General features: G+C 40.8%; 1 protein-coding gene across 2 annotated transcripts in view; it reads left to right on the plus strand.

The window, feature by feature from the left end:
• The window catches only part of ACY3 (aminoacylase 3), a 17463-nt gene continuing 5080 nt past the window's right edge, over positions 1-12383 (plus strand). For both annotated transcript variants that reach the window (XM_042446180.1, XM_042446179.1), the window contains exons 1-6: positions 1-290; positions 5732-5984; positions 7883-8078; positions 8176-8269; positions 10430-10537; positions 11770-11879. In XM_042446180.1, coding sequence (XP_042302114.1) covers positions 5752-5984; positions 7883-8078; positions 8176-8269; positions 10430-10537; positions 11770-11879 — 741 coding nt within the window. In that variant the 5' untranslated portion in view covers positions 1-290; positions 5732-5751. The remainder of the gene's footprint in view (positions 291-5731; positions 5985-7882; positions 8079-8175; positions 8270-10429; positions 10538-11769; positions 11880-12383) is intronic.

The raw sequence follows: 12383 nt of genomic DNA on the forward strand, positions 1-12383 counted from the left end.
CAAGGTACAGTACAGTGCTATCCACAGCCTCTCCTTTAACTATTCTAGTTCAGCTGGATCCTAGCCAAGAAGATATAGCAACATTTGGGGATATCACAGAGAGGTCCATAGGTCACTCAGGAACCACAAAAAGAAAATCATTCACCAAGCCTGATACAAGCAAGAGGTAAAGGTTAAACATCCACATTCCTGACTCTGCGGGTGTGTGTCCCTAGTGCATGGAGGTAGCAGATACCATCTTGATCTAAGAAAATTTGAACTCCTTGAAAGGCTATTCAAGGTTCTGAGTGGTAAGTATTCCTGACTGCTGTGCATTGTCACCGGATACCATAGAGCCTCAGTGCTTATTCTGGCTACCGGGGTTCTTTTTCTTTTCCTTCATTCTAATATTTGACAAATCAGAATCCTCTCTCTGTAAGGAAGCATGGATATTTGCTGTCCCTCCTTTAAGCACTTATCTCTGATTGCCCTCAAACTCCTTGGAGTCGTCCTCTGTCTAGCAGCAGATATTCCTAATTTCTACAACATATATGGACTCTCTACACTCAAGTATGTGTGAGATATGTAGATGTGGCAGCCAAATAATTAGTTGGTTAATTTGGAACAGCAATGTCACTAGGGTTGACATTGACGTCCTCCTAATTCACACCATACAGAATCCTTAATAATGCTTTCCTGCACTAATGATAGTTGCAAATTGCAATTCCCATATACCACTGAATATAATGCTAATAGTGTGACATAAACAACTAGTAAAATTGTTACCTTCAAATTACAATATCATGTGCTCAGCCTAAATGTATTAACATATACATAGTGAAGATTTGATTAAAATGTGGTGTTTTTAAAGAAAATGTAAAAAGTATATTTATTTTAAAAAAAAATTGACATTTTAATTTTAAAAAATTCTGGGGCCTCTCCTTTCTCCTTCCACTGAGCTTCACCCCACTTCCATCATCTCTTAAAGCATTTTAAAGGGACACAGGTGAATGCCACAGCCTGCTTTTGCCAAAAGATAGGTGTTTGAGGAGCAGTGGTGTCACTCCCCTTAGGTTATCACCTGGTGTGGTCCAAACTCCCTGCAGCGCCCCAGTGACACCACTGGTTTGGAACACTGTGTAAAATTCAGACTCAGACCTGCTTTCCATGACTTTTTGCCCCTGACTTAAAGTAGTCTGATCACTGCAGTAACAGTTGGACCCACAAAGTTGACCTTTGATCTAATTTATGAATAGTGGCCAGATCAGTAGAAATTCATATTCTAGACCTCAATTCCCTCCTGGGTTTTGGATTCAGAGTTCTTGCTCATTTTCCCATTTCCTTCTTGACAACAAGACATAAATCCTATGCACAGATTTGCTCCAATTCTATGCATCTTCTACTCTTCTGTACTTTAAAAGCAAATTTCCCCCCACTATTTGAGAGCCAGCATGATATAGTGGTTTGAGCATTGGACTACAACTCTGGAAACTGGGGTTCAAATCCTTGCTCAACCATGAAAACCCATTGGGTGGCCTTGGGCAAGTGACATTCTCTCAGCCTGAGAGGATGGCAATGGCAAACCCACTCTGAAGGAACTTGCCAAGAAAACTCTGTGATAGGTTTGCCTTAGAGTCACCATAACTCAGAAACGAAAGCACACAATATACACAAACACACACACATTTTCTATTTTCATTTGCCCTGTTATGTTGGCCAAAGGCTGCCAAAAGAGCCACCAGACAGACCCGTCTTTCTACCTGTGACTGTTTTTACTCTCATTGGAACTCACACAGAGCTCTTCACCTGTGAGCAGTGGTGCCACTTGCTGGGACAAGATTGGAAACAATGCACATGGAAACAACAGCCTAAGGGAGAAACCTGCTTCCTTATTCATTTTCTCAGGGTCAAAATAGTGTCTGAAAATTATCTTCACAATTGCAATTGAAATTCAGTTCCTAGTTGCACAGTCCAAACTGTTTTTCTGTTCTTGATTAAAAAAACAGCACCACAACAGCATTGGAGGGGAAATATACCCAAATGTATTTAATATGTACAGGGTAGCTAAAAATTATCTTCACAATTTCAATTGTAATTTTGAAGATAATTTTTAGTTACCCTGTACAAATCAAATACAATTAGATATATCGTCCCTCCTCCAATAACGCTGTGTTATCTTTTCAAGAAGAAAAGAAGGTGCAACTAGGAACAGAAGAGTGACAGAGTATAATGGGATGCATCCTAAGGTTTCCAGGTTTTTGCCCATTCAAAAACACCCTCTCCTTTCAGAATAAAAGATCTTTCCCTCAAGGGTGGAAAAGGAGTTTGGGGGTGAAGTATGATTTTAAGCAGACAAATAGCAGGAAGGGAAGGGATTAAGCAGAACCATTAAATACAATGACATAGTAAAATACTGTCCATTATATAAAATGGCAAGGTCAAGGTATGTTTTTTGAAATTGTGTGTGTGTGTGTGTGTGTGCGTGTGTGTGTGTGTATAAATATTAAATAAAAAACCTCATAGTTTTAATTTTTTAAAAACTTTTCTTTAAAAACATTGCATCTTACCAAATTTACACGTTAACCACATGAAATTATGTATATGCAAATATATTTAGGCTGTGCTTATGATACTGTAATTTAAAGGTAGAATAGAATACTTTATTATGGTCAAAGGCCAGCATAAAAGAAACAAAACAACAACAACAGCATTAAAACAATAATGATAAAAATAATGCACTAATAATGATACATTAGTATTACATTAAAAACAATGCAGTACAATCATGCATAGGGTTGGTTACAGAACTGGGTTTTGCTCTTAAATAGCAGGAGGATAAATCTGCCCACTGGGAAGATAAAACAATTTAAATCAACAATAAAATGAATTAAAATAAGAATAAAGAACAACTACAGTTGATAGGATTAAGGAAACTCAGGCATAATGTGTTCTGCTAATTTAGAATTAATTTTGCTTTTCCTGCAAGTAATTGCAGACGCACAAAATTGTGCCACTTTATAAGTTATTTGTGAGTTACAATCTGACAAAAGATGATTTAAATAAAAAGTTTCAGATCTCCCCGGTTATTTAGAAGGATTGGGGAGATCAGGACTTTACGGGCTTCACTGTAAAAACAACAATGAAATAGTACATGATTGACCATTTCAGTATCTCCTGTGTCACAAGGGCATATTCTTTCAAGCACAGGAATCTTACTATATCTGCCCTTGAGTTGTGCTGAAGGTAATACGTTTAGTCTAGCTAACAAGAATGCTTTCCTGTGTTTGGGTATTGTTAGGTTCATCAAGTAATTTGCCATAACAGATGAACTGGCACAATCCCAATAGTTGAAATATCTCGTGGACTGACTACGATGGTTTTGGAAATCTAGATCTTTTATGCGTTGAAGTTTTAGCTTTTGAGTGCCCCATGGCGAGAAGGGTATCTGGCGGAAGACCCATATTTTGCAATTTTGTGGTCAATGTCTTTTTCCATTTTGATTGGAAGGTGTCTGTCAGAGTTAATGGTGCAAGACCCAGAGGCAAAAATGTCAATTTTAGCCAAAGATTTACTGTCATTATCAGAATTCATGCCTCCATTGAAATTTGTCCGGTCTCTAGACGAAATATTACATTTGGAACACAGGTGAGAATTCCTGTGATAGCTCTTATAAATTTAGTTAGCACAACTTCAAAAGGCTTATAGTCCTCGTTTGCATAAATCTGACAGCCATACAGCATTTGGGATATTTACTAACAAAAACCTGAATTGCTGCAGGGATGTATTGGCCACCTTTGATGTAGAAAAAAGATAGAAGAGCTTTGGTACTTCTTTGAACGGTTGCGATGGCATGCTTTATTTGCAGAATCCAGGAGTCTGTTGACTGGAATATTAGACCAAGATATTTGTATGAGGTAGCCTGTTCTATTGGTTGGCCAAAAGGTATAATGTTAGTTCTGTTAGTTGTTTCACTCACAACTACTGCCATAACTTTCTGAGATATATAGGAATTGCAATTTACAAAAGACATTAATACAAAAAACATTGCTAAGGATTCTATATGGTGTGGTATGGGAGAAGGTCAAGTAACCATGAGTTACTATGCTGGGTGACATAAACCCTAGTGATGCTGCTGGAACTTGTACCTAATATTAAATTTTCCTAACAGTTCCTTCTCTATGGATACCAATAGGATTGAGAATGCATTAGAAAGTAGTTGAACCATTTGATTTTTTTTCTAGGAAGATCTGAGTTTTTGTCTACTTTTTTTGAAAAAAAAAAATTAACTTGTTGAGTGCAAGGTGCAAGAAGACTTGCACACTTAGATATTACCATTTAAACTGTTTCTGTGCAATATTCACTTAGACGAGTCAAAGTCCTACCCTGGATTTATTTCAAGAGGCAGTGAGGAATCTGTTGCTTGCAACTGATTCCTCACAGTTGGAATTAGGCAGACAGACAGACAGACAAAAATTCCATTACAGACAGACAAGCAGACCTTTTGCAACAATCTCAGTAGTGCTTTTTGTAACTGCTTCAGCAACAGAGACAACTGAATTTTTGGTGCTTGAAACTGAAAATTCCCTGTATATTTAGCAATTATCACAAGCATCAGTGCCATGTTTAACAAAGTAGGAGCTGCAACTCTTCCTGTGGTGTGTCTAATAATGAAAAAAGAGAAAAGAAGGGAATAAAATGAACTAGTGATATAATTAATAGTATTATACCAGGGGTAGGCAACCTTTTTGAGCTGGGGGCCGGGTTGCTGTCCCTCAGACAACTGGGGGGCCGAAGCCCAAAAAAATAAATAATTAAATAAATTTTAAAAAATTTAAATAAAAAAAAATAAAAATAATTCCTACATACACTGCACACATCATATTTTGAAGTAAAAAACAAAATCGGTTTCAGGTGTCTTGCACCAACTATACTTCTCAGAAGTGTGCACTTGGTCAAGGTACTTTGGTTTTTCTTCCCTGCGCATGAGTTTGGCCATGCCTTAGAAGCTGGCTGATATCAATATCACCATCATCATCATCATCATCATCATTGTTAAAGCAGACCTTTTAGCATTAAAAACACCAAAAATACACAGAAATGCACTTTGGAAAGTCACACTGTCTCGCCTTCAGAAAGAGTGAGTGCATGCCTCAGAAACTGACTGCTATCATCATCATCATCACCACTATTATTGTTAAAACAAAGCAGACCTGTACAAATGGAATGGAAATCCCCCTCTTCCTGCTACTCTTCTTCTTCTTCCTCCTCCTCCTCCTCCTGCTACTCTTCCTCCCTCTTCCTCCTCCGCTGGCCCCTGCACCCTCGCCAGAAATCTCTGAAGATGCCAGCCACAGATGCTGGCAAAACATCAGGAAGAAACTCTTCTAGAACATGGCCACGTAGCCTGAAAAACCCACAAAAAACAATTTAATGTTTTTTAATTACTTGTCTAATTAAAATTAAATGGTTTGATATGAATTAGATTTAGATAAGGTAGTAAAGAATGGATAACTAATGTGATATACCATATATATGTGGAATATTATGTAAAAGTTTTCTTATATTATTGTATGTACGTTATAATACTAATGAAGATTTTAAAAATGAAAAAAAGTAGGAATCTGAGAAGGAATAGGAATCTGAAAAGGAGAAAACCGGGTTGCCTGGATGAGTTGCAGTAAGAAACATTTGTCTTTCTAGCATTCCCAAGCAGATGGCTGACAGTCTCACCTAGACTTCTTTCTCCCAACAGGGTCTAAAATCTACACAGTCATGACTGGCCTGCAGCACCTTCCTGCCCTGAGACGTGTGGCAGTATGCGGGGGCACACACGGGAATGAGATGTCTGGTGTTTATCTGGCCAAGCACTGGTTGGCTAATTCCTCCGAGCTACAGCGTGGAACCTTTCATGCCACACCCTTCCTGGGCAACCCACGGGCAGTTGAGCAGTGTGTCCGCTACATTGGGAGGGACCTTAATCGGGCATTCACAGCTGGAATTCTCAAGTGAGTACCACACTGCATTACTGTACTTTGCAGAGCTTCCACAGGTTTGGGTGAGAGGAGAACGGTGCCTTTGTTTTAACCTGCATCAGGCTTCACTGGGCTTCTAGGTGCTTGAATATGCTGTAGAGTTCTCAGATGTGCTCCCTCTGGGTGGTCTCCATGGTTGCTCCAGTGGAGGATTAAATCTATTTAAAGGCATAAGGAATCTGTTCACATTGGCCAGAATCCTGTTGTTTGTTTATGCTACCATAACACCTGGTTGTTGCTTGTTGTTAGCTGCCTTTGAGTCGATCTCAACTCACAGCGATCCTATGAATGAGACATCTCTAAGCCCCCTATCCTCCACCTCTCTGCTCACGTTCTGTAGGCTCAAGCTCATGGTCTCCGTGATTGAGTCTATCCATCTGGCATGTGGTCTTCCTCTCGTTCAACTGCTCTCTACCTTCCCCAGCATCGTTGTCTTTTCTAATGAGCCATGTCTTCTCCTTATGTGGCCAAAGCCTCAGTTTAGTCATCTTGGCTTCCAGGGAGATTTCAGGCTTCATTTCTTCTAAGACCCAGTTGTTGGTCTTTTTGGCTGTCCACTGTATCCTCAGCACTCTTCTCCAGCACCACAGAAAATTAATTAATTTTCTTTCTACCTGCTTTCTTCATTGTCCAGCTCTCACATCCATGCATGGTGATAGGGAATACAAAGGCTTGGACAATTCTAACTTTAGTGTTCAGCTGTATATCTTTACCTGGTTAAACCAATATAAATACCTCTGGTGGCATTGCAAGAAGGAGTTACCCAGTATCTCCTTCCATAACACCTTGACGCTGGGGTATGAAGGCATAAGCAGACAGTTCCTGAGTACAGTTCTTTCTCCCTTAGCTGCCCCCCCCCCCCCACCTTGAGACTGGCCATGGAGGTGCATCTGGATGGTTTCTGGATGCCTTCATACACCTGGGGAAGAAGGAGCAGACTTTGCCTGGACTTCTTTGTTTCATATATTCTTTTTAAAGAACTCTCATTCTATCTTGGCTGCTGAAGGGCAGCCAAATAGGGCTTTGGCAAGTCATAGGCTCTCAGCCTCAGGGGAAGGCAATGGCAAACTTCCTCTGAACAAATGTTGCCAAACAAACCCCATGATAGTGTTGCCTTAGGGTTGCCATAAGTCAGAAACAACTTGAAGGCACAACAACAACAACAACAGTTTCTGGCCTCCCCCAGACTTTGCTTGGTATGAATGCTGATGCATATTATGGCTATAAGATAAGCTTTATAGATAAATGATGCAGCAGATGGTACATAGCAGGGAAGTATCCCAGCCCTTTTGCTGATGAGATCCAGCATCCTCTCACAGCCAATTGCAGAACTGGGCCTCTAAATGATGAATTCACCCCCAACTATCTCATTAATGGGAGGCCAATCCACCATGGCTGGCTAAACAGAGCCCCAGACTGTGGTGAACCACTCTAGATGAGGCTGGTGGAAGAAGGATTCCCAAGGATTATATAATGCACAAGCATGACCCATCTGTTCAAGTAGGTTGCTAAACGAGAAACTTCACTCCACTCCCTGACTTAGCTCCTAGCCTTCATATCTTTTTTCACTTTCAGCAAAATATATCTAACAAAGTCACTAAATATACATTAACTCTTGCTGTGCCACTGGACAGCTGTTAACATATGGCCATGGTGCTGGGGACAGAGACCAAACAGTGACTGTGGGACCGTTGCACTCAGGAGCCTTCTGATTATTCTTGCACAGCTGGGGAGGAAGATGAAGACGCCTTTAACCCTACTAAAAAACAAAAGCAAAATCTTGTCTTAAATGCACTGGTGCAGGGTTAGGCTCTGTAAGGAGGCCTGTTGGATCTTGGCCATTGCTTTTGCTTTGAGTTTCTCTTTCTCAGCTATAAGGTCTCAGATACAGACTCCTATGAATGTCAGCGTGCTCAGGAGATCAACCAAACCTTTGGACCCAAGGGTTCATCACAAGCCTACGATTTCATGCTTGACCTACACAACACCACTGCCAACATGGGGTCCTGCCTCATAGTGGCTTCTGAGCATGACCTGTTGCCCCTGCATGTGTGCAGTTACATTCAGGTGAGAATGTGCTCCAGGGAGTTACTGAAAAACTTATTTCTCCACTTTTCTCAGGTTGCAGTTCCCCTGGTAATCTCCTTTCTTCTTTACTCCACAGAAGCAGTCCAAAAGGAAAAACTGCCCCATCTTGCTCTATCAACAACCAGGACAGGAGACATATTCCATTAATTCTGTGTCCAAAGCTGGACTAGGTAAGGTGTAGTCTTCAGCATGAACATTCCTGATGGCAGAAAACTCTCCTCACATTACACTGGCTGTTGTTCTGTCAGCAGTTTTGTAAGTTGACCAGCTCGAGTGAGCAAAGCAACCAAGTTATTATTTGAAGTGAATGGTGCTTTTATTCCGAATACCAAAGAAACATGAATAATTTTTCTGAAATTCAAAGACAGCAGTATTAGTCTGGAAAATCAGTCTACAAAGATATCTAGTAGCACCTTTGAGACTATCTTGAAGAAAGAAGCTGGTAGTATCATCTTTCATAGCTTTTCTCTCCTATGCATCTGAGGAAGTAGGCTCAAGTCTTTGAAAACTCATGCTACCAGCTTCTTTCTTTCAGTTAGTCTCAAAAGCGCTACTAGATCCCTTTGCATACCAATCTGTCTGAAAGATGTACAGCCCAGTATTCCTTTCAGTCCTACTGAAGATTATCTTAAAGATGAAGAATATCCACTGAAAGCCCACCAATATGGGAAGCAAATATATAATAATAAATTCTAATAAAAAAAAGTGTTAGTGATATGTGCCATATAATTCAAAAGCAAGAGGACTCTGGGGCTGTTCACACTACATTATAAACCGGTTTGCAAACTAGTTTAAAAGGGGTCATTCACACTTGCACCAGTTTTTCCCAACCTGAATTCCAGGTGGCTAGCCCAATCCTCCTTAACCTGGTTTTTCCAAGATCATGTTTTTCTCAGTTTCTTTTCCAAAACACCAGGTTATATCAGGGTGCTGCCAATGGGAGCTTGCTCCTGATCCCATTTGGGCACCCAGGAGGGAGGGGTTAATGTACAGGGGGAAGATTATGCCCACCGCTTTGCTCTCTTCCTGCCAGCCAAGGCCAGTTGTTTTTTCCCTCTCAGCATTTGGTTGAAGGAGTAAAAAAAGCAGCTCCAGAAATGCAGTGGATTCAAACTTGCTGTGCTTTAGAAAGTGGTCTCTTTAAAGCACAGCCTGGCTTTTTTTTTCTCTTCTGCCAGTGATTTTTAGTCCCCTTATTTACACCAATGTCTGATTCGCATAGCCCTTACTGTCCCGGAAATGGTATCCAACCTAAGTAAAAAGAACAAAACACTACCCAAAAGACAGGAAAGATAGGGATTTTTTTTTTAAAAAAAGCATTAAAGGCTGCTTTCCTCTTAGCAACCGGACATGACAAAAGAGCACCGGAAGTAAATTCGCCCCAAAGAACCTTGGGAAATCTGGCAACGAGTACAAAAACTGTGAGAATCCTATGAATAAACCACAAATAGTTTTCATATTAGAGCAATTGTGGGGGAAAAAAAGCGATATTGTGAATGAAACGGAAATGAATTCACAATATTTTCCTGAAAATGACTAATTGCTGGTTCATGTGTCTTTCCAGTTGGATTCTCAGCAGTTTGCACATAACGTCATGTGAAAACCAATTGCACAATTGCTCCTAATACGCTGGATAATCATGGGTTCTTCCCTTTTAAACTTCCAGTTTTCCCCATGTGATAAACTCCCTAGTGTTATCCAAATGTTTGTGATGCCTTTGTTTCATAAACGCCTTTTATGTTGCACTTCCTTGAAGGAGCTTAGGACAGGGTACATGTTCTCTTTTTCTCTTGTCTTCACAGTAACTCTGTGAGATTGAGAGAGTGAGCCAAGAGAGAATAACTGTCACAAGGTTATGCAGCAAGATTTGGTGGGGGCTGGGGATGAGATTTTATAAGATTTCCTAACTCAAAGTTCAGCACTCTTAAGTACACTGTCTCTCTTTATGGGATGGAATAGAAATGTGGTTCAGGTGGATGATGGTTCAAGACAGTGATCTGCAGAAAGCCAGGTAAGAATGTGAAATGCACATTATCAAGCCTTTACTCTTTGCATTATGAACTATGCTAGTATTTCACAAACTGCTGTTCTCTAGAAGTGTTGGGTTGCAACTCCCTTCACCCCCAACCGACCTAGCAGTCAGTGGGTCTTGTACACATCCAGAAGGCACCAGATTGGGGAAAGTTGATTTATGTAAAAGGCTCCCCAGGAGGTAACGTAGTACTGTACATTATTAGTATATTATGGCTATATAGCGGAAGGCGCGCTCTGCATGATAACTCTTGCAAAAGCACCAGTCAACATATCCATATCCTTGTGATCTCCTACAGTGATAGAGATGGGCCCACAGCCCCAGGGAGTGGCACGAGCTGACCTGCTTACTGAGATGAGATCCACTGTGGCTTATGTTCTGGACTTCATAGAGCTATTTAACAAAGGTGACTTATCCCATTGTGCCTCACTCTGTACAGATTCATGGAACTGGATGTTGAGCCAAATGAACTTGATTTAGATTGATTGGTAGCTGATGAAACACTGAAGATGGTTTGTATCACTTTTGTAGCTTCTTTGTGAATGCTGGTAGTATTCAATATTTTTACATTCAGAGTAAAAGAGAGAGCTAGACTGATTGATCAGCTAGCTATTATATACCACTCCATAATTAATTTGCCTGTTGCATCAAGTATGCTTTCTAATGCTGTTCTGCTGTACAGAACAGTGGCATCATTGGGGGCTGCACAGGTGCAGCCTACTCTAGAAGAGGAGTGATCCCCCGATCAGGCCATCCTCCCACTGGGGGGAGAGCTAAACACCCCCAGCCCTTACAAAGAAACCACTGCCACCATGGGGAAAGAGAAGGCTGAGGGCACCTGGCCCTTCTTCCTTGCAGCAGCGGCAGTACTCATCTTGTGAGGAGGCTTCTGCCGTCGCGGGGAAGGAGAAGGGGTGAGTGCAGCTTTTGGCCATGCCCCCAGGTGGCCATGCCCAAGGTACACTGGGGCTGGCAACACCGCTGCTACAGTACTCTCAGTTCAGTATTTTAACTTTAATATAAGACTTGATAAATACATTGTATAACTGGCATATAGTTCCATAAAATTATAATGGTAGCAAAATACAACAAAATCCAAAAAATATTTTCAATAATACCATATTCTATTCTTGCTAATGGATGAGCAATTTTTATTGCAATTCTTTAACTGTCTTTGTTTTAAATCATTTTAAAGCCAACAAAAGTCGTGGTGTCCATCTGCATTGACCCTACTTTGAGACCATCTTTAACATGTAAGCAAATTTCTGAAGCAAGGTGCAGACCTGTGACACTCACATTTTCACTTTGGTTTCTTTACATGGTGTTTTGCCTAATGAAGAAAGCCAGTGTGGTTCAAAAAGTAGTGTGACATAGTCTCGCAGTGACTATAAATTGCAGAGGGCAGGAGTTGCCTTTTATTTAAAAGCGGGGCTGGAAATCATGTGTTTCTCTAGATGTGGCTGGACCATAACTTCCAGCAGTGCCAGCAAGCATAGCTAATGGTGAGGACTGCTAGGAGGAGTGGAGTCCAATTATATCTGGAAGGCCACATGATTCCCACCCTGGTCCTAATGGATTCCTCACTGTGAAGACAAAGAATAAATTAGGAAGCCAGCTCTTTCCACCTCCTTTTGCCAGGTACCTTGTTTCCAGCCTTTGAAACTGAAGCATACAAGGTAGTTGGATGTGTGGACTTCCCTCGCAATCCCAGTGGTGAGATTTGTGCTGTGGTCCATCCAAAACTGCAGGTGAGTATCAAAGGAAGGAATGGAACAAAAGGAGGTAAGAACCTGTGTGCATATGTGCAGGAGAAAAGCCTTGTGACTGATATGCATCTTTGTAACTTCTGCACAATGCAACAAGGAACAGGACTTCTATAAATGGCAAAAATAAGGATTTGGGTTGTATATCACATAGCATAATGTTGAGAGAGGAAAGATGCCTATGGCAAAATTCCCTTCATTTCAATTATCAAAGGTACACCAGACTATCTGTTTGTGCAGCCTTTCCCAATTTTGGGTCCCCAGATGTTGTCTCATCATTGCCAGCCCCAACCAATTGCTAAGCTAGCTGAGAACAATATCTGGCTGAAGATGAAAATTTTTTAGCCCTGATCACCCAAAACTATAGTGATGATGTTGAACTCTTGTTCCATCTGTTATAATGAGGGTCATTGTTCTTCATAAGATACTGCAGAGGACATGTTAAAATGCTTGCCTGTGGGTGGGGATGTGACTGTTTTGTTTTTGACC

This window comes from Sceloporus undulatus, chromosome 1 (assembly GCF_019175285.1).
Source record: "Sceloporus undulatus isolate JIND9_A2432 ecotype Alabama chromosome 1, SceUnd_v1.1, whole genome shotgun sequence".
NCBI classification, from domain to species: domain Eukaryota; kingdom Metazoa; phylum Chordata; class Lepidosauria; order Squamata; family Phrynosomatidae; genus Sceloporus; species Sceloporus undulatus.